Below are 22,642 nucleotides of genomic sequence, written 5' to 3'. Positions count from 1 at the left end.
CACATAGGTTGGCAAGATTAAAACTTCTCACATTATTTTGTTATATGGGAAATCTGTATTACCATTCCTTTTTTTCATATATGTTATGTTTTGATGTATTGAAGGCTGTTGGCTACAGTCTAGCACCTCCTGTGTCCTCTCGGTCCTCCATGTCCCACAGGGTCTTCCACATTTTCTCTGTGAGCAGGGAATGGCCCATGTAGTGGGGAATTATTGTCTGCATGTGGAGTATTTCTTTTTGTAGAAGAGTACAGAAAGTTTCTGGTATACATAAGCCCTTGGATTGCAAGTATTGTGTTAACATTTAATTTTGTGCTTCTGTTTTTGTAATTCTAGCACAATAGTTGTTTGTTCAGGCATGATTTTCCTTTCTAAAAAATTAGAAAGTAGACACCTGAAATAAAATACTTTGTTTTTTATTTTAATAATAGGAAAAGGAGGCAGTTTTTCTTTTAGATGACAGAAATATAAATGAAATTAACCTGCTTTCGGGAAGGACAAAGAAGGAGGTTCCCCAGTTACGTCCCTTGCTGAAAAATGTTGTTATGTTAACATCATCAAGAAACGGTTAAGTATTAGCACGAACAAGTTGTATGATTAATATATTTCTGGACTTATTTAAATGAAAGAATGGCTCGGATCCAGAGCTGTACAAGTGAAACGTCATTTAGACAGTGGGGCTTTCTTGTCCCATCTTGTACCCTCTGTGCCCCCAGAAAAGCTGTTCCAGTGGATCAGGAGACCCTCTTAAATGATTTGCAATGTGGTGTGGGAGGCTATAGCAGGAGGGGGAAATTGGGCAAGAGCATCTTTGAACTAGGATCCGTATTAATAAGCAATGCAGTATATTGCTTACAATAAGGTAACAGCTTACAATAAGGTAACGGCTTATTCCCCCCTTCCACTGCAGCACTCCACCAGTGTTCCCTCTAACAGGGATTCCCAGATGTTGTTGACTACAACTCCCATAATCCCCAAGCAAAGACATGCAGCTGGGGATGCTGGGAGTTGTAGTCAACTACTACTTGTACTCTGTTAGAGAGAACACTGCCCTCCACATCACATTTCATGCTGTTCTGGAGGTTTCCCTGAATGTCAGTTGTGGCTTGTCAGGGGGCACAGTAGGCTGTGAGGGGAACAGCAGCTCATTGGAAAGCACTGTTGTGTGAGCAATATTCTGTCTACACATTTCTAGGCCCAACTAACCATTGAAAATGTGTTGGCTCTCTAATTGATCCATTGGTGCCATCTTAAACTTTTCCTTGCCATAAACATACTTTTGATCTGAAGCCACTTAAAGATTGAGACTAAATAAAATGGAAAACTCAAGTCTAAAATGTTTGTACTATGTTAAGTGTTTTTCTCTTTATTCAAACAGGAGCTTGGCTGGCTGGGATACTTAAAACAGGTGAGCTCTTCCTTTGGAACAAAGACCAAGATGCTACAACAACTGTTCCTGCAACTGAAGAATCTAAGGAAGTAATTATAGCAGCACAAGGTAGAAATATTCAAATAACATATTTGTTAAATTATGAGCAAAACAGTTATTTTGGCAACTGAAAATGAATACATATTATTAATGCATTTTAAAGTTCTTTAATGTTTTGTTGAAGAAGGAGATAAGGATTTGTTAAGCTAACCTTTATCATTGCTCTTATTGTGCGCAATCCTTATAATAGACTATACAGGAGAACCTCATTACTCGTTCGGGTTCCTTTACTTGCCTACTACTGCGAGTAACAGAACTGCGAGTAAGAGTCATTAGGGCTATGGGGAAAGGGGGATTAGGTCCAGGGTAGAGATGTGCGCAGAACCACGGCAGGGAGGCTCGAAGGTGGAAAGGGTGCTGCTTTAAGAGTGGGGGAGGATGCACTTATCCCTCATGCCACTTTCCCCCTCTGGTGTCTGTTTCTTAGAAAGCCATCGGGGAGGCAGCATCGGAGACTTCTGGTCATATCGGAAAATGGGGGTAATGGGGCGGCAGAGAGGTACTCTGCCACCTCGATGGGCTTTTAAAAAAATGGACACTGGCGGGAGAAAAGCGGAGGAAGGGGGAAAGTGCACCCTCCCCCACTCTTAAAGCTAGACATGCCCCACCATCGAACTGGTGGAATCACCAGTTCCTTGAACCGGATTGGAGGCCCATAAAGGGCCTCTGAACCAGTTCTATGTACATCCCTAGTCCAGGGTGGAGGGGAGAATTAAAAAATGGCCCCAAACTTACTGCGGTGTGCTCCATGGGTCCCCCATGTGCCCAGGCATGCCCTCCAAAGGATGAAATGGCCCCCTAAACCACAAAAAATTGTGGGGAAATGTTGGTTTCGCCCCCAGGAAATGAGTCACAAAATGGCTCCTCCTGTATCATCCTCTCTCATCAGGACAAAATGGTGAAGTGACTTCCATGGTCACTTCCGGCCCTCTAGGAACCACGGATACATGGGTTTTAACCCATTAGTATTCGTGGATACTGGAAACGGGTATCTATTAGACACCTGTGGATAAGTGGAACTGCAAATAATGAGGTTCTCCTGTACTGCTAATTAATGAAGTTTGAGGAGGACTCTTAGTTAAGTGATGAAACATATATGATACTCCATGTATACTCTAGCTTTAATATTTTTATTATATGAAAGTCAACAAACACAAAGTTAACCCTAATAGTTTTTTATATCCACTGATATCATCTAAGATGCTAACAAATTATTTCCGTTAAAGGTGCACCTTGCTTTACGCGGTACCACTATTTGTGGTTCCGTGTATCCGTGGGTGTCTAATTGACACCCGACCTCATTATCCACAGATTAAAAAGGGTTAAAATCCACATATCCAAGGTTCCAAATGGCTGGAAATGACCCCAGAGGTCATGCCCAGTCACCATTTTTTAAAGAGGAGCCATTTTTGTGGCTCATTTGTTCTTTAAAAAGCATCCCCCCCATGATTTTTAAATGGAAAAATGGGGGGGGGTTTACTGGGAGTGGCATTCCTAGAGAGCTTGACATCCATGGAGCATGGTAGGGTACTTTATTTGCCTTTTCCCAGCATTTCCCCCACAGTTTTTGCCCCTTTTGCCAGCCTCCAGGAATCTAGCCCCCACCCCATCCTGCTGACGTTTTATCCACAGTTTAAAATACCCTTTTATCCGCAGTTCCCCCAGGGATAACTGGGCTCACCTATAATATAAAAGTTGAGATGTTGTACATGTGCAACTTTATTTTCTAGAATGTTCTATGAGGTTGCACCTGTATGTTTCCGGTAATGGACAAAAAGTGCTTCTCACTACTCCAATGGCTCATATCTTTCTGTGGGAAAGCACAGTGTGTAAAACTACATCATCTAAACATCTCTTGATGGGACGGTGGTCACAAATTATTCCCAAAGCATCAATTGTGTTACCATCTGCTGAAGACAGAGAAACTTCAGTGACAGCAGACTTCATCAAAAATGAGGTAAAATATAAAATAATTCTCATGATTTTCACTGGGAATCAATAAACTGTCTTTAAAATTTAGTACCCTTTCTGTCATCAGCTCTGTAGTTCTTTTCATTGTGGAGACTTTCCTCAGCTTAGAGTCTGAGCTATATTTCTGAGGCTTGAGTTGTCTTAGTTCTTGGACCATGTTTTGTGTTTCATCCTTAAGCAGACAGACTCCCACTCCTTACGAGATGAAAAGCACTGAGATCATTTTCCTAATTTATCACCAGTGTTTCTGTTAGTCTTCATTATTTAAATGACCATCTTGGAGAGGGGGATGCTGGCTTCTACTATTTCACTTGCTTGTGCAAGACAAAGTCAGGAGAGTAGTGTCTTGTTTCCAGTTCCTTTCAGAAAGTCATCCTTTCTGCTCCCAGGGTGGTTAGGGCAAGACCAACACCTTTGATGGAGCCTGAAAGAAAGGCCACATTTTCACAATGATGAGGAACATGCTTAAAAAGTTAACTGCAATCGCCGAGGAACGTGGACATGAGAACCTGGAATTTCCAGGCAATCCTGATCAAGCTGCTGCTGTTAAACAGCATTTAACCAAGATTGATAACCATGATGGGTATTCTTTTATCATTAAATATTTAGTTTGATTCTCTGGCAGGTGCTGGGAGATTGCTGCTTGTGTTGTTTTGCATTTTGTTCTGAGGAGCATTTGATGCTGACATTTTTGGAAATTAGATGGCAGGAGATCAGTTTCACAAGTGCTAAGTAAGTCTGAAATATTTACGATACTATAACATAGATTTCTGATGCCTTTTAAAAAAAACTTGATGTGTGTTGCCATATGATTTGAATAACATGATAGATGGTACTTTATGAATTGAACTATTTTCATTCATAAAACTGTCAACAAAATTCATAACAATACATATATATAGTGTTTGCATATATACATAATTAGCATGTATGTCTATCCTTGTGCATATGCAATATATATAGGTCTTTGTGGTGGTCTGGTATTTTTCACAACGTGGGGCTCTGCACTTGTGCAGCAGTCCCCATGGAAGGATTCACAAACTCCTTGAAGTGCTGTGAAACTCTGCCCTTCACACGCATAGCGCGCTCGGTATTCTTGGTGCCAGAATACCACTTTTTCCCATAGTCTTTCTGTCTGCTGCATGTGCTGTAGTGGATTAAAGCCTTGAGCTCAGAGCAAACTCACGTGAGGGAAAGAAATGCTGAATCATCCCTGCTGAGCTGCCTGGTTAGGCTTCTCCTAAAACTATTCTGTAATATCGGTAGACTCAAAATGCTGTCACCAAGCACCCTAAAACTTGCAGAGAACCTGACCAGTGGATTGGGTGCTGTAAATCCAAGGTTCCTCTGTAACTGGGTATTGGGCAAATACAAAAAAAACCACCAACCCTCCACTTGTAATCTTACACGTGGTAAGAAATCTGATAGTTGTTGAACATTTGAGGAAGTGTTTGTACCAGAGAAAATCCTCCTTCGGTCCCTGTTTTTCCTGAGTTAAAAACCAACTCAGAGAGGCTTGTAAAAAGAAAAGACTTAAAGTTTTATTCAGTTACTGTGGACTGCTTCTGTCTGAGGCTTTCTAGCTTTCTATACAGTTAAGAATATGTAGTAGATTACAAAAATAGGTTGTCTTAAAGGTAAAGTTGTGCCATCGAGTCGGTGTCGACTCCTGGTGACCACAGAGCCATGTGGTTGTCTTTGGTAGAATACAGGAGGGGTTTACCATTGCCATCTCCCACGCAGTGTGAGATGATGCCTTTCAGCATCTTCCTATATCGCTGCTGCTATAGGTGTTTCCCATAGTCTGGGAAACATACCGGTGGGGATTTGAACCAGCAACCTCTTGCTCCCTAGGCAGGTTACTTCGCTGCTGCACCATTAGGTGGCTTAGGCACGTTTACATGTTTATAGTCTTTTGCAGTGCCCTAGGTAGGATGGGCATAGGTGTCCTTTGTACCTTTCTCCTGTTCCTCAACCTTAAGCACCACAACCTACGGTTCCAGTCCATCCACCACTACCACCTCCTGCTGCACTGGTCCATACACATATTCCATCTGAGCAACCCACTGTACCTACAACTCCTCAATGTGCTTCCTCTGTTCCTGATGAGCAATGCTCAGTTCTGCTCGTGATACTTTTCCCAAAAGAGATGGTCTACGTCCAATCCTAGACCTACGCTTACTAAACAAATTCATATACACCAGGAAATTCTGAATGCTAGCTTTACAACAACTTCTTCCCCTCCTTTCCAAGGAAAAGTGGCTTGCCACTCTAGATCTCATATGTCCCCAACACAGGAAATATCTCCAATTCGCTGTGGGAGACCAGATCTACAAATATGCCATCCTCCCCTTTGGCCTTTTCATGTCTCCTCATATACTCACGAAATACATAAGCATGATTATTGCCCATCTGAGGACTTGGGGAATCTCCATCTTCCTTTTCTTAGACAATTGGTTGATCACTTCATACAACAGGGACTTACTGACCAATCATATCAGCCAGGTCCGATCTCTGTTGGACAACCTGGGCATCCAAGTAAATTGGGAAAAAGTCCAGTTCAGCAGTCTCTTCCACACATGGGGCAATAGTCGACATGGAGCTCAAGCATGCCTTTCTCCTGGAAAGAGTGACGACCTGCAATAGTAAGTCTTGTTCACTCCTTTGTCTCCAACCTGACGCTGAGCACATAGACCATTCAGTACCTTTTGGGCTTGATGGTGTCCTGCACATTAACAGTGAATTACATCAGAGTGTGCATAAACACATCCAGCTATGGCTCCTGTCTACATTCAAACCAGATGTTGACAACCAAGTGGTGTTGGAGTCTCTTCTTTGTTGAACTCTGCCAGAAAATTCAGCATGGCTCTGCAGTTCCACCCAACTGCACCAACAATACCCATCAATACAGACGCGTCTCCGAATGGCTAGGGGGCTCATTGTGCAGGCCTTCACACGCAGGGCTTCTGGAACCATCAACAGGTACATATCAATTTCCTGGAGCTTTTGGCAGTTCTCCTAGTCCTGAAGTTGTTCCTTCCTCTTTTATCTGGCGAAACAAGTCAGGTGCTACTAGACAACACCACAAGAATTGCATATATAAACCATCAGGGGGGCACAGTCTCCAGGTCCCTCTGCAGTCTCACTGTTCAACTCTAGGACTGGTGCATTCACCACCAAATTTACCCCTTAGCTCTCCACATAAAGGGTGCTGACAACATTTTGGCTGACACCCTCAGCAGAGAGTCTGATGCAACCTGCCAGCACAAATGGGAGCTACACAGAGATGTCCTCACCATTCTCTTCCAACAGTGAGGGACTCCCCAGGTGGACCTTTTCACTACACAACAGAACAAAAAAATGCCCACTTTTCTGTTCCAAGGCTGCAGTGGGGAAAGAGTCCCTGGGAGATGCAGTTCAGGTCCCTTGGAAGGACAATCTGTTCTGCCTCTTCACACCCTTCCCGCTCCTATCCAAAGTCATAAGCAAACTCCTACTCCACAAAAAGAAGTGCATTCTACTGACACCATGGTGGCCAAGGCAACCCTGGTTTCCTCTCCTCCTGGCACTATCACAGGGGTTTCACTGTTGTCTCCACCAATGTCCAGACCTCCTACATCAGAACAACAACACTGTCCTTCACCACAGCCTCAGGGCCCTTGAATATGACTGTGTGGAGGCTGAACTTCTAGATAACATCCTTCATGAAAGGAAGGCCTCCACCAGATGCAATTGCAGCTGCAAATGGAAAAGGTTTTCAATTTACGTACAGTCCAAGGGATTCTATCAATCTACAGCATCCGTATGACAAGTCCTTCTCTACTTCACCTCTGTTTAACAATCCAGATTTCTAATTCTCCTATTAAATATGTAAGCCCTTTCCGCGATGCATCCTGGTTGGGATTCTAAATATCTTTTCTCCCATTCTGATGTTAAAAGTTTTCTGAAAGGATTAAATATCCTTTTTCCGCCAGTGAGGAAACCTATTGAGCCTGGAGTCTCTCTCTAGTCCTCTCTACTCTCACTGAGGCCCCCTTTGAGCCTCTATGCAATGCACCGATCAGATTACTTGCCCATCCCAGACAAATACTATCCGAATGGCAGGTCCAGATTATATTCACTTATTATGAGAAACAAGGGGTAACACCACCTTCCACTTGTCTGGAGTTAACTTCTCTGATATGCGTAAAGCCGCTACTTGGTGTGCTGGCCTACCTTATTTTATTTTATTTTATTTTATTTTATTTTATTTTATTTTATTTTATTCATTCATTCATCAAACTGCCCCAAACCTTTGTTTCTGGGTGATTAACATAAAACAATTAAAACACATATAGAAGTTAAAACAAATCAACAGTTTAAAATCAACCATAAAATTAAAACAGACAGTTTTTAAAAGGTGAGGAAGCTTGGGAGAAAAGATGGGTTTTCTCAGGTGTTTTTAAAAAATTGCCAGAGATGGGGAGGATCATACAGTATCTTAGCAGGGAGCGCATTCCACAATCTCGGGGCAGCAACCGAGAAGGCCCATCTCTGTGTAGCCACCAAACAAGTTGGCAGTAACTGGAGATGGTCCTCCTCAGATGACCTCAATGGGCGGTGGGGCTTGTAGTGAAGAAGATGCTCTCTTAAATACTCAGAGCCTGAGCCGTTTAGGGCTTTATAACTAGCACTTTGTATTTTGTCCAGAAACCTATTGGCAGCCAGTGTAGCTCCATCAGTCAAGGAGTAACGTGGTCTCTCCGAGATGACCAAGAGACTAACCTGGCTGCTGCATTCTGAACCAACTGAAGTTTCCGGATTATATACAAAGGCAGCCCCACGTAGACTGCACTACAGAAGATAAGTCTGGAGGTTATCAACAGATGTACCACTGTTTTGAGGTCATTGATCTCGAGAAACAGGTGCAGCTGGCGTATCAGCCAGAGCTGATAGAAAGCACCCCTGGCCACCACCTCAACTTGAGAAACCAGGGAGAGGTGTGAATCCAGAAGTACTCCCAGACTGTGAACCTATTCCTTTTGGGGAAGTGTGACCCCCATCTAGAACAGGTAGATCAAAATCGTCTCTGGAGTTCTGACCCCGCACAATAAGTACCTCTGTCTTATCTGGATTCAGCTTCAGTTTATTCTCCCTCATCTAGCCCATTACTGCTTCCAGGCAGGCATTTAGGGAGGATATGCCATCTCCTGAAGAAGTTGACATGGTGAAATCGATTTGGGTGTCATCAGCATACTGGTAACACCCAGCTCCAAATCCCCTGATGATCTCTCCCAGCGGTTTCATGTAGATGTTAAAAAGCATTGGTGAAAGAACCGAGCCTTGAGGGACACCATACTTAACCTCAGATTTTGAAGAGCAACAATCTCCAATTGACACCATCTGGAATCTATCCAAGAGGTAGGAACGGAACCACTGTAAAACAGTGCCTCCCGCTCCCAACCCCCTCAGACATTCCAGAAGGATACTATGGTTGATAGTTTCGAAAGCCGCCAAGAGATCCAAAAGGACCAACAGAGTCACACTTCCTCTGTCAATTCCTAACAGGAGATCATCCATCAGGCCGACCAAGGCAGTCTCCACCGCATAGCTCGCCCGAAAACCAGTTTGAAATGGATCTAGATAATCAGTTTCCTCCAAGACCGTCTGGAGCTGAGAGACCACCACCCTCTCAATGCTACTCTGAGGGATCTAATGCAGGTTTCTTTAGAAGAGGTCTAATGATTTCCTCCTTAAGACAAGGAGGCATCCTACTCTCCCTCAGAGAAGCATTTATGATTTCTACCAGGCCGCCTACAATAGCCTCCCTGCTAGATAGAACAAGCCATGTTGGACAAGGGTCAAGAGAACAAGTGGTAGGCCTCACTGTTCCAAGCAGCTTGTCCACATCCTCAGGAGTCACAAACTGAAACCAATCCAGTTGAATCACATAAGAGGAATTGTTGGGCACCTCCAGTTCAGACATCAAATTAATTGTGGAGTCTCCATCTAGGTCGGCCTGAATCCAAGAGATTTTATCTGCAAAACACTCTTTAAACACATCATAGCGGGTAACTGATGACTCCAAATTTTGGTTCAAGGGAGGGGGGACAGATACTAGTCCTCTCACAACCTTGAACAGTTTCACTGGATGTGAACTCGCAGAGGCAATACGGGCAGAAAAGAACCGCTTCTTTGCCGTACGTATTGCCTGAGCATAGATCTTTGTGTGCTCTATGTCGCAATCTGTCAGATTTGAGTCGAGTCATTCTCCACTTGCGCTCCAATCACCTGCCTTGCTGCTTCAGCACCCGTAGATCTTCTGTATACCAAGTGGCCAATTTTGAAGCTGGTCGGAGGGGACACTTGGGAGCAATCGTGTCTACTGCCCTGGTGAGCAAGTTGTTCCAATTCTCAACCAGGCCATCAACAGGATCACTGGCAGAGCCAACTTTAAATCCCTCCAAGGCTTCTTGGAATCCTACTGGATCCAATAACCTCTTTAGGCGGACAATTGTAATAGGCCCCTCGCCCCTGTGTTTGTAAGTCCAACCTTAACCAGATGGTGGTCCGTCCATGACAATGGGGAAATCACAGGAGTCCCCAACCACGGAACACCACCCTGATCAGAGTAAAAAAACAAATCAAGCATGTGACCTGCAATATGTGTCAATTCAGAGACCACTTGGCATAGGCCTGTAGTTGTCATGGCTGCTATGAACTCCTGAGATGCACCAGACAGATTGGTCGCAAAATGAACATTGAAGTCCCCCAGCACCAAGAGTCTGGGAGACTCCAATGTGAGTTCTGTGACCAAGTCCGTGAGCTCAGTAAGGGATTCCGCCGGGCAGCAGGGCGATCGGTACAACAACAGAAGTCCCAATCTATCCCTGCTCCCTAAACTTTATACACTTTCAATATGTTCTGATACCCTGACAGGGACCCTGGTAAGGGAGATGTTATCCTTATAGACCACAGCCACTCCACCTCCTTGCCCATGTCCCTTCACCTGCTCCTCTACAGAATATCCTGGAGGGAGAAGCTGGGACCAAACTCGACCACTAGCCTCCCTCAACCAAGTCTCGGTTATACATACCAGGTCGGCCCCTTCATCCATGATCTAATCATGGATGAGTTCAGGTTTATTTTGGACTATTAAATTTCTGACTACCCTTCCCCTGGAATGGCCTGCTGACCTGCCAACGTTACTTCTTCTATTCCCCACCACTACTGGGATAGCTGCCCCACAGTCAATGAAGGCGCCCCCTGTCCCCCCATCTCCAGACGAACCCAAACACATTAAAACAACTTCAACCCAAGTCCAGAACAGCTTAAAACTGATTCAATAGAAGCCCTCACCCTTGCTTTCCCCCAAAGGGGAGACAGGCAGCCCTCTTATAAAGCCCAAAGCTGAGCAGGTGGCCCGAGGAACTGCTGAGTCACTCAGGAGCTGGTCCTTATCCTGCCCACACTTCCCACAGATGTTAACCTGAGGCTGCAGCCCCATGGGGGAAACAGAAGCAGGCAGGCAACAGCAGAAGGAACCCCAGCACCCATCTCGTCTTTTACCCCAGGCAGCACTGGGTGGGAAGTGGATGGACTCTCCCTCTCTGCTGGGCTTCTTTTTGTCCAGCATTACTTCCTAGACATCCACTCCGCAGCTGAGGCTGGTTTGGGGCATGTAGTCCTAAAGAATGCGGATGACACTTAGCTCTATCTCTCCTTGTCACCTGATCCTAGGGAGATGGTGGATGTCCTGAATCGGGGGCTGGAGGCCATGATGGGTTGGATGTGGGCTAATAAACTGAAATTGAATTCGGACAAGACGGAGGTAATGTTGGTCAGTAGGAGAGCCAATCGGGATGAGGAGATTTTACTGGTTCTGGATGGGGTTGTACTCTCCTTGAAAGAGCAAGTACGCAGCTTGGAGGTATTACTGGAACTGGCTCTGCTTTTGGAAGCTCAGGTGGAGGCGGTGGCCAGGGGTGCCTTTGCACAGCTTTGGCTAGTGCGCCAGCTGCGTCCCTTTCTCAAGAAGGCAGATCTGGCCACAGTTACCCATTCCTTAGTCATGTCATGGCTGGATTACTGTAACACACTCTATGTGGGGCTGCCCTTGAAGAATATCTGGAAACTGCAGCTAGTGCAAAATGCGGCAGCTAGAGTTTTATCTGGAGCTGCCCGGTGGGAGCACATCACACTCATTTTGAAAGAGCTGCACTGGCTACCAGTGTGTTTCCAAGTCCAATTCATTCACAACATCCACCTAGCCGCCTCACTTGTTGGAAGTACCTACCTTAACTTGCCTATTTTGTAAAGCATGAACTCCAGCTTCCACAGTGGCCATCCAGGAACTGAGGGAGAAAGTGTTCTGGTGCCAGTAATACTAAGCGCACTCCACGCTTCGAGGAGCTTGTTGATCCTTCCATGGGGACTGCTGCACAGGCGCAGAGCCCCACATTGATACCAGACCACCAAAAGATCAAAAGTTACAGGTAAGTAACCTGTTTAAACTTATACATGCATGGTTTATGTGGAGAATGACCTGTCCTTTAGCAATCTGTAAAATCAAAGTAAATGCAAACTAACAGTCTTTAACAGCAGGTGACAACTATATACATATTTTCAATTTGCATTTCTCACAATATTTATTATATTGATTGAAATATTTCAATACTGCCTTTCTGGCCTATAAATAGCAACCCTTAGGCTGCTGACAACTCTTACAAAAGACAACCAATAAAGCAACAATAACCATTTTATTTTATTTATTTATTGTTAAATGTATATACCACCTTTCATTAAAAACAATCCCAAGGCGGTTTACAAAAGTTAAAAAACATGCAATAAAAATGGCAATAAAAATATTAAGCTAAAAATATAAAACAAATCTAATTTAATATCTATAAAATACAAACATAAAAATTATACACGAAAAAAAGCACAGAAGCAGCAATAATACAATCATGTAAAGGCCTGGATAAAAAGACAAGATTTAACACGTTTTCTAAAAACTGTGATGGAGTCCGAGGCGTGAATAGCCACTGGGAGAGCATTCCAACATCTGGAGGCAGCAACAGAGAAGGCCCTGTCCTGAGTGCACGACAGCCGAACCTCATTGTCGGCACCCGGAGCAAAGCCCCCTCAGATGACGTCATCAAGTGGGCAGCAACCCTTGGGAGCAGGCGGTCCCTCAAGTACCCCGGGCCCAAACCGTTAAGGGCTTTCAAGGTCAAAACCAGCACCTTGAATTGACCATGAACAAGAGAATGAACAGCAGCTGCAATAATAAAGTGAGCAGCCTACTGAAAGGCATATCTAAATAAGCTTGTCTTCAGCTATTGTATGGAGGCACTTACAGTGTTCATAGAAATCTAGAACTGAAGATCCTTTAAGTATACTCATCAGTGTCTGTCTTTGTTTGATGTAGCTCTTTTCCATGTAGGATACAGTGGGCACAACAAACATGCTCTCTGCCTGGTCTGATTCCTCAGTGTGAACCAATGAAATCCAGAGGCACTCTGCTCACTGCTTTTTCAGGAGATGGCCTAGTGCTTGCAATAGGTGTAAATCAAAAGAATCTACAGGTACAAATGTTAATAGCATAATGGAAAAGTGACCCTGTTATGTGTAGTTTCTGATGTGTGGTTTTGTGAACCATTTTAGGGTTTTGTCTAGCAAAAGCTTCAAGAAATCATTAGATCTGGGTCATGATCCATTGACTTTCATAAGTATTGAGTTTCTGTGCCTGCACAGTGACGTCTCATCAAGAATAGCTAGCTCATCTCGGTCCCCCCCACTGCTGTACGTGGTCTGTGCTTCCGTTGTTTTTGACAGTTGGGGCTCCATTCTCCTGAATTCTTTTCTGACCGCCAGAAGCGTCAGTACCTCGTAGATTAGCTCCTTGGAATTAGTAAAGAACTATTGTGATAAAGAGAGAAAACAAACAGATTTTAGGTTTATGAACTATGGACTGTATTTAACTATTATCTCTGCGATTTTGCTGTTAATCGGTTTTGATCTGGCTTTCTGATTATTCTTTGTGTAGGATGTTGGCAATGGGGAAAAAAGTGGGGGAGGGACTCTTTTTAGGGGAGAACATGCTGGTACATGTCCCTTGGGGGAGGGACATGTACCAGCAGCAAGTAAGATCTGCTGCGTCTTTTCAAAGCAGATGTTAAAAAACAGATCGCTAAGGCTGCGGGCAGCACTATTTGAGGATGTGCTTTGCCCCCCCGACACCAAGACCTGAATGCCTGTCAACACGGGGCTTGATGTTGAGCTCAACATCAAAGTGCATTGCAGCCTCAGAGCTCTTCAACAGAGAGCTCGATGTTGAGAGAGCAACCAAGGACTGCACATGTGCAGTCAAAATCCTCAGTTGGAGCACTGTCCTCTGTGGCTACAGAGGCTGTATTTAAGTACCCGAACAATAAGTCCAAGGAGCACAGGGATGATAACAGCTTCTGGGGCTACTGTACTTACCTCCTTTTAAGAAGCAATAGTTAGGAGGGTCAATGGCTCACGACCCAGATAAACAGGTTGCTTACCTGTAACTGATGATCTGGTAGTGATCCATTGACATTCATAAGACTCTCTCATGATCACTCCACTGCAGTAGCAAAGAATGCATTTTAAAAAACAAAAGCAAAAAACCCCTTACATCTGAGAAGACAAGAGTTGATTGTCATGTAATGGTGGTCATCCAATAATAGAGGTCAAAAGCAGCAGAAGCACAGACCATGTGCAGGGGAGTGGGGGCGCCGCGAGGAGCTAGCTAATTATTCTGTGAGGTCCCTGTGCAGGCACAAAAATCCAATATTTATGAATGTCATTGGATCACTACCAGATTGTCAGTTACAGGTAAGCATCCTGTTTTATTGTTTTGTTTACCTGAAGCATTTTTGCTTATCTCTTCAGCCAACTAGGCTCAGTTTTACCGTTCTGATAAAAATAACAAATCATGGATATCTGGGTTGTATCTGACCTTCATGAAACATATAAGAGAGAACAATTTTGTGCAAAAAGGCCCTGCTTACCATCTTGCTGATGTACATACTTAGTTTGTTCATCTCCAGTACTTTTCAGAACTTACACAACATTTCTTAAGCTTAAGTGAAGACCATCTCTCAGTTTTTTTCTACTGAAATTTTGACAGCGATTAATACATTCCAAATTTGACCAGTTCAACATGCTCAGTCAGAAAACCTAAGAGTAGCACAAATGGATTTTGAGATATTGTCCAATAGATTATAAAGAATGCAAATGGATATTCATAAATACAGAGTGTTTCCCTGAAGTGACATGTTCTGATATTTATTGGTTCTGATTTTTTAAGAAGACAACGAATCTTATTGGGTTAAGTATTAACTCTATTTGCATTCTGTATTTTTAAATATACTTTCATGTGCCTTATATATGAGATATTTCTTTATATGTATATATAACTTGCACAGTTTTTTCTAACTTTAATTATACTGTTACATACCATTGAAAAATATTTTTAAAGAAGTAAATAATTAAAACAAAAAATGACCCCCCCCCCGATGGCTTCTCTTTCTCCTCCCAGGACAATTGGTAGTTCTACCAGCCCCTGTGAGAGGAGGCAGAGGAGGGGCCCCATCCCAGGTAAAAGCAGCTGAAGTAATACTTTGCTGGCTGCTGCTCCTCCTCTTTGCAGGGCAGTTGTTGCTTCTGCTAGTAGGAAAATCAAGAAAGGAGTATGTGAGAGTCTACATAGTATCCTTGATGCTGTGTATATTGTCAGCCCTTATATCAATCAAATGATGATGTATGTTCTATGTATATCAAGTTCATTGTAAAAAGTTCAGAAGATGCTGAAAAAATGAATCCATCTTTCCATTTTATGCTGCTAGGTTTAACCATTCCATCTTTTGCTATAAGTCTGTTCATTTTTTATATTATTATTCTTATTTTTAATTCTTAGGCAACTCAGGTTTTGTTTATGAACACAACGGATTGTATTACTGTTTCTGGTAGTCTTAAAGGTTGTGGTAGCAAGAATAACAAAATTCCATCAAAGTTGATAAGGTTAGTATCTGAAATCAACATTTAATGAATTTTTCCATAACATATATTTGTTAAGAATCCTGTATGAAGAGCTGGCCGTTGATTCCTGAAGGTATACTTTGTTGTGCTATTTTAGGTCGTATTGGATTGCTGACATGAGCTGGACACCTGATAGCCTTTTTTTGGCTTGCATGTTAAAACGTGGGTCACTGATCTTAATGACTTGTTTGGGTGAATTGCTCACTCTAGTCACTCACGGATGCTCTGTAGAATTTGGACCTGCAGAATTTATTCCTCTTCATCCACGGATAACCTATAGGTAAGATAATCAAGGTTTTTGTTCAATCATTTGATCATATCTTCCTTTCTAACATTTTCTTCTATTTTGAATGTTTTGCCTTTCAATTAATTCTTTTGCTTTTTCTGTGTCTTTCTTCTCAATATCTGTTTCTCATTCATAGTTCTCTTCTATTTCTAATAATAGCTTTGTCCCGCTGAACAAATGACATTTTCATCATGTAAGTATAAGATCTGGATCGTGATCCGTTGAGCCCATAAGTGAATGGGTTCTGCGCCTGCGCAGGCACCTCTCGGGCCGACTAGGTAGCTCCTCGCGACGCCCAACCGCCTTTCTGCACGTGCTCCTGCATTCCATCTATATAGTGCGGTTGGGCGTCTTCCGTTAGTTTCTGTTTGACCGCCACAGCGTTCAGACCTCGTGTGGGCTTCTCGGTAGACAGAAATAACAAACTTTACTTATACGGCTTGAAAATTGGTTTTGAATATTGGACAGGATAAACGGAATTGGATATTTGGCTTGTCGGACTAAGTTAGAAGACAGATTGGACTGATTTATCTGGCTTTACCTGGACTGCTAAACGGAATTGGAAACTTGTTTAACGGACTAATTTAGACGACAGATCGGATTGATTCTTTGGCTTTACTTGGATTGTTGTTGAATTTTGCAAATTGCTTCACGGACGGTGTTGACGAACTACAGTTCGGATTGCTTACAGACGAACTGCTTACGAAAAATGGAGAATAAAACAACGTTTAAGCGTTGTGGGAGGTGTCGGGCAAAGTTGCCATCCACCGACCATCATGATGCCTGCTTGTTGTGTCTCGGTGAGGAGCACAACACGGCAGCTTGTAAAATTTGCTGTGCATTCTCGAAACAAACGAGAACAAATCGGGCGTTGCGCCTTAGAGCCGCGCTTTATGAAGACGCACTCCGCCCGCCGACCCCGCGCCCTGTGGATCCGTCGACATCGACTATGGCATCGACATCGGCTGCGGTATCGGGTGCGGGGAGTCACGGAGCTGTCGCAGTACAGTCTAAAACCGTGTCTGATAAAGCTTTCAAGAGACCTTTGGAAGTCTCCTCGAAGGAGCACAAGCGGAAGGAAAAAAGGCATCGACGAGAGGAAAGCGTCGGGCATGAAGGTGAGAAGACTGGACGTAGGCTGAAAACCCCATCACCTTCCTCGGTGCAGGGATCGGAGGGCGAGTGGAATACAGAGCATCGAACTTCAAGCCCGGTCTCGACACCGAGAGCCTCGACGTCGACCTCGACATCGAGAAAGGAACGAAAAGACAAATCATCGGTACCATCACCCTCGACGCCGAAGCCCTCGACATCGAGGAGTGAGCACACCGGGGTCATTTCGACATCGAGCTCGACATCGACATCGAAGGCGAAGAGCAACCGTGACTCTTCGGTGCCGAGAGAGACTGTACACCGCGTCTCCCTCTCCCCTGCACACACTCCTCAACAGTCTCCCTCGACTCCACGGAACCAGGGAAGCCACCGCTCTGATAGAAGTGCGACTTCGGCACTCAGGAGCCTGATGGCATCGGATCCAAACACCCCTGCAGAATCCACATTCCAAGGGTTTGTGAGTGCAGGGTTGGATGAGGAGGAGGAGGAAGGGGAAGAGGAAGTGGAGTTGGAGCCGGCGCTCCCCCATCCAAGGACTCCATCGCTTTCCCCAAGAGTGGCAGCAGAACCTTTGATCCAGTCACCCTTGGCTGTGGTACCACCGTTGCCTGGGTATTTGGATGACAGCATACGCCATCCAACAACTCAACCCTCGCATACGTGTGGGTTCAGACACACACTCCCGCATGATTACGCGGAATATTTAAGGTGGAAGGCGCAACAACCCGACCCACAACCTCGGGTAGAGAGTCATCCACCTGCAGCCACTGCCCACAGGGAGAAACCAAGTGGGAAGCGGAAGAGAAAGAGCACTCCGCCACCACAGAGCCCATCGTCCAGAGAATCTTCTCCTGGGTCAGTGCATCAGGACTATGGTACTGAGGATACGGATTCTGATCGAGGCAGTGGACAGACAGAGCTTCCACCTGAAGTGCCACCTCGCCTTTCGAAATCCCCAACTGAAGAACTCAAAGCGTACCATGTAATGATTAGAGAGATGGCAGAGGCTTTGGGGTTAAATCTGCAGCTGCCAGATACTGAGTCTACCGACCCTGTTTACAACATGATTTTCCAGTCAAAGGCTTCGCATCCAGTATCTTTACCTATGATACCGACTATATCAAAGGCAGCAAAATCAGCGTGGGAGACAGTGCATTCAGTGAATCCAACTTCGAAGCGCATTGAAAATTTGTATCGGATATGTGATGGAGAGGACACTTACCTGCTGGAACACCCGGATCCTAACTCCATTGTGGTGGATTGTGCATCTTCATCCAAGGGCGGCCGTCGACACACGACTCCTGGGGATAAAGAGGGCAGGAAAATTGATGTGTTAGGCCGCAGGCTGTATGCTACTTCAAGTCTAGCTATCAGAATTGCAAATTACGCAGCGTGTATGGCGAGGTACACTCACCTCCTATGGGACAATTTACTCCATGATTCGACCTCCATGTCCGCGGAGGAGCTGCAAACTAGACTCCATGAGGTATACGAAAGGACGACCGCAGTAACAAAACAGCAGCTTAGTACTTTCAAACACTTAGCTGAAACTGAATCCAGAGCCATGGTGACAGCAGTCACCATGCGTCGCTATGCCTGGCTACGGGCAACATCTCTCCAGCCAGACATGAAAGACAGGGTTGAGAATCTGGCTTTTGATGGAAAGGGTCTTTTCCATGAGAGTACAGACGCTACCATGGAAACACTGAAAAAATCTAAATTTACAGCAAAAACTTTCATGGTATCCACTTCAACAACTGGCTCCAGAGCATACAATCCCAATAGACAAAGGCCATATCGTTACCCAGATAAGGGAGGCTTCAGGAGACAGAACAAGCCCTACCAGAGATCTAGAGGCTTCCGGAACAACAACAACAACGGCAGCAATAGAAACAAAAGCCAAAATAATCGTCATAACAACAAGGAGGCTGCAAAGCAGTCGTTTTGATTGCAATGTCAGCCCACTACACTTAGACACAATTGCCAGGACCACTACCATCGGCCCTGTAGTTGTCAGCTCAGACATCAGACTGGCAAGCCATGCTATGGCATGGCACAACATAACATCAGATCAGTGGGTTCTGAGGATTGTGGAGACGGGTTATGCAATAGAGTTCACTGCTCTACCCCCGTTCTCAGGGCTCCGTTTCACGAGATCAACACCAGTGTTGGAAGAAGAGATAAAGGTGTTATTGGAAAAGAGGGCAATTGTGACAGTGCAGTGGGCGAAGAGGTTGTCCGGATTCTACTCCCGCTATTTTCAGATACCCAAGCGGGATGGGGGGATACGGGCAATCATGGATTTGAGAGACCTCAACGATTTTGTCTGGGCCCGGAAGTTCAGAATGACGACGTTGCAGGAGATTCTACCCTTTCTGGAGCAGGAAGAGTGGGCGGCAACGTTAGACCTGAAAGACGCTTACTTCCATGTGGGCATCCAGGAAAATCACCGAAAGTATCTACGCTTTACGGTGGGGACTACGATTTACCAATATACTGTCCTCCCTTTCGGACTATCAACAGCTCCAAGAGTCTTTACCAAGGTGGTGGCAGTGATAGTTGCATTCCTTCGCACTCAGGGCCTAGTGGTCTACCCGTATTTGGACGACTGGCTCCTGGTGAGCAAGGACAGAAAACTGTTGGAGACTCAAATTCAAACGATGCTACATCTTCTCCAGGAATTGGGGGTAAATGTGAACTGGAAAAAGTCCAACTTGACCCCAAGAAAGAAACTCAGTTTCATAGGTGCCATCCTCGATTTAGAGCAACGAAGGGCATTCTTGCCGATGGAGAGATGCATTCAGATCATCGCGTTGGCAACTCGATTCCACAACCAACCGGACCAGAGAGCAAGGGTGATCCAGAGGCTTTTAGGCATGATGGCTTCGTGCAACACAACGGTTCGTTACACGAGACTACGGATGAGACCCCTTCAACGGTGGTTCTTGAACCACTTCCGTCTCAATGTGGACAGCCAGAACATGCTGTTGCACCTTCCCAGGGGTGTACAAGCTTCTTTGCAGTGGTGGATGAAGGGAGTAAATCTCTTACAAGGAGTACCGTTCAGACCTCTGCTTCCGAAAGTGTGGATCACAACGGACGCATCCCTACAAGGGTGGGGTGCGCATTGCGCCCGAGATTGCATTCAGGGTCAATGGACGCCTCATCAGGCAGAATACCATATCAATTATCTGGAGCTAATGGCTGCATTTTTGGCGTTAAGAGCTTTCGAACCACAACTAAGGGGATCTGTGGTACAGATCCAGATGGACAATACTACAGCTATAGCTTATCTAAACAGACAGGGAGGGACAGTTTCTCCAAGACTCTGCACCTTGTCGATGAAGTTGTGGGACTGGTGCATCGCCCATGCCATATATCCAGTGGCGATTCACATCAGAGGGGTGGACAACCACCTGGCGGATGCTCTCAGTCGGAGCACTCTGAACAACCAGAGACACGAGTGGGAGGTCAAGGGAGATTGTATCAGACAGATTTTCGATCGTTGGGGCACCCCTGCGGTGGATGTATTTGCCACGGAGGGGAACAAAAAGTGCAAGAGATACTGTTCTCGTGCGGGAATAGGTGTGGGGTCTCTGGGAGATGCATTTCAGTACGAGTGGAGCAAAGGGCTCCTTTACCTGTTCCCGCCGTTGCCTCTCCTAAATCGGGTGTTGGCACAGATCCTAAGGGACAAGGCAGACTGCATACTGGTGGCCCCGTGGTGGCCACGTCAGCCGTGGTTTGCCCTGCTGCTTCGCCTGTGCAGAGGGCAGCATTACCGTCTACCACCAATGTCAGATCTCCTGCAGATGGCAGGGGGCAGGGTACTGCACCCAGAGATAGAGACCCTAAAACTAACAGTGTGGAGAATAAACTTTTAAACAAAATTCTGTTAAATAGCAGACGCAGGTCTACTAGGCGTAGCTACTTCTGTAAGTGGAAACGATTTAAAGCATATGCTAAGGCGAGTGGATTCAAAGCACGGACGGCGTCTGTGCGCCAGGTGCTGCTTTATTTAACTAGCCTGAAAGTGAAGGGCCTAGCAAATGTATCATTGAAACTGCATCTGGCTGCTCTATCCTCGAGACTTCCGGGGTGGGATGGAAAGACAGTATTTACTCACCCCGAGTGTAAAAGGTTCATGAAAGGGCTGAATAATCTCTATCCTCCACTTAAGAGACCTTTGGAGCAATGGAGTCTGTCTTTGGTGCTTTCTGCATTAACGGAGAAACCCTTTGAACCATTACATGAGGCTAGTTTGCGGTTATTAACGCTAAAAACTGCATTTTTGATCGCAATAACTACAGCGAAAAGAGTGGGGGAATTGTCAGCGCTAAGGGCGGACAAACCTTACACACAATTCTACCCACATAAGGTGGTGATGAGGCTGGACCCTAACTTTCGTCCAAAGGTGATAACAGGGTTCCATCTGAATCAAGAAATAGTCTTGCCAACCTTTTTTAAAGATCCTCAGTCTCCTTTGGAGAAGGCACTGCATGCTCTGGACGTGCGTCGTACACTGCTATATTATTTGAAGGGGACTAAGGAGCACAGAAAGTCAAATAAACTGTTTGTGGCCTATAAAGGCAGGAACAAGGGGAGGGCGGTGTCTCGGCAACGTATTGCCCATTGGCTAGTGGAGCTAATCTTGTTGGCTTATAGACTGCAGAATGTAACGCCGCCAAAAACTATAAGGGCTCATTCTACTAGAGCCTACTCAACCTCGGCAGCTCATCTGTCAGGGATTAAGATGGATGACATCTGTATTGCTGCAACATGGTCATCGCAACAGCCGTTTATAAAACATTATGCAGTGGACCTGCGCATGGCGCGACAGGCGGAATATGGGCGAAGTGTGTTAAAAAGGGTGTTGCCTTAGAGGGCATTCTTCTGCACCCACCACCACGGAGGGTCAGCTAACTAATCACCCATTCACTTATGGGCTCAACGGATCACGATCCAGATAAACAGGTTGCTTACCTGTAACAGGTGATCTGGTAGTGATCCGTTGAGTCCATAAGACCCGCCCAGAAGCCATCCCCACTGCAGAAGTAGATTCATCAATTGGCAGATTGCGCATACAAGGCGGTCTGCACAGAAAACTAACGGAAGACGCCCAACCGCACTATATAGATGGAATGCAGGAGCACGTGCAGAAAGGCGGTTGGGCGTCGCGAGGAGCTACCTAGTCGGCCCGAGAGGTGCCTGCGCAGGCGCAGAACCCATTCACTTATGGACTCAACGGATCACTACCAGATCACCTGTTACAGGTAAGCAACCTGTTTTTATTTAAACAACTCTTAGGATAGGGTTGTTGTTTTTTAGTTATTCTTTGGAGGCTAACATTAGTGTTAACCTGCATGACATAATCAATAGCAAAACAAGGAATTAAAATAAAGATTTGATTAAAAATATAAAGCAATTCTGTAGACTTGATCAAGAAATAACTCCAAACACAAAACTGAAAAAAATTGGTCTCTTTCTGCCTCGAAAAGGCTACCAATATAAGTGTACAACTTTAGGGAATGAATTGAATTAATATTAATTCCTTCCCACTCGCTAATATTTTCTTGTTTTTATTATGCCCCTTCTCCCGAAGTATTACTGTTATGTACACTGTCATTGTGAATCGATCTTTACAAAGGACAGGTCCCTGCCCCCAAGGGGCTTACAGTCTATTGGCACAAAGGGGATAACCGAAAGGGAAAAGTGGGGAGAGGTACTATATATGG

General features: G+C 44.9%; 1 protein-coding gene across 6 annotated transcripts in view; it reads left to right on the top strand.

Moving 5' to 3' along the window:
* CPLANE1 (ciliogenesis and planar polarity effector complex subunit 1) overlaps positions 1-22,642 on the top strand; it is a 200,493-nt gene that overhangs the window by 8,326 nt on the left and 169,525 nt on the right. For 5 of the 6 annotated variants that reach the window (XM_053297187.1, XM_053297183.1, XM_053297185.1 and 2 more), the window contains exons 3-9: positions 432-567; positions 1,379-1,498; positions 3,220-3,446; positions 4,086-4,192; positions 12,870-13,026; positions 15,387-15,490; positions 15,606-15,788. In XM_053297187.1, the coding sequence (XP_053153162.1) occupies positions 432-567; positions 1,379-1,498; positions 3,220-3,446; positions 4,086-4,192; positions 12,870-13,026; positions 15,387-15,490; positions 15,606-15,788 (1,034 nt within the window). The remainder of the gene's footprint in view (positions 1-431; positions 568-1,378; positions 1,499-3,219; positions 3,447-4,085; positions 4,193-12,869; positions 13,027-15,386; positions 15,491-15,605; positions 15,789-22,642) is intronic. The other variant, XM_053297186.1, reaches the window with a different exon arrangement.

This window comes from Hemicordylus capensis, chromosome 2, assembly GCF_027244095.1.
Source record: "Hemicordylus capensis ecotype Gifberg chromosome 2, rHemCap1.1.pri, whole genome shotgun sequence".
NCBI classification, from domain to species: domain Eukaryota; kingdom Metazoa; phylum Chordata; class Lepidosauria; order Squamata; family Cordylidae; genus Hemicordylus; species Hemicordylus capensis.
This window is presented reverse-complemented; position numbering and strand designations above follow the sequence as displayed.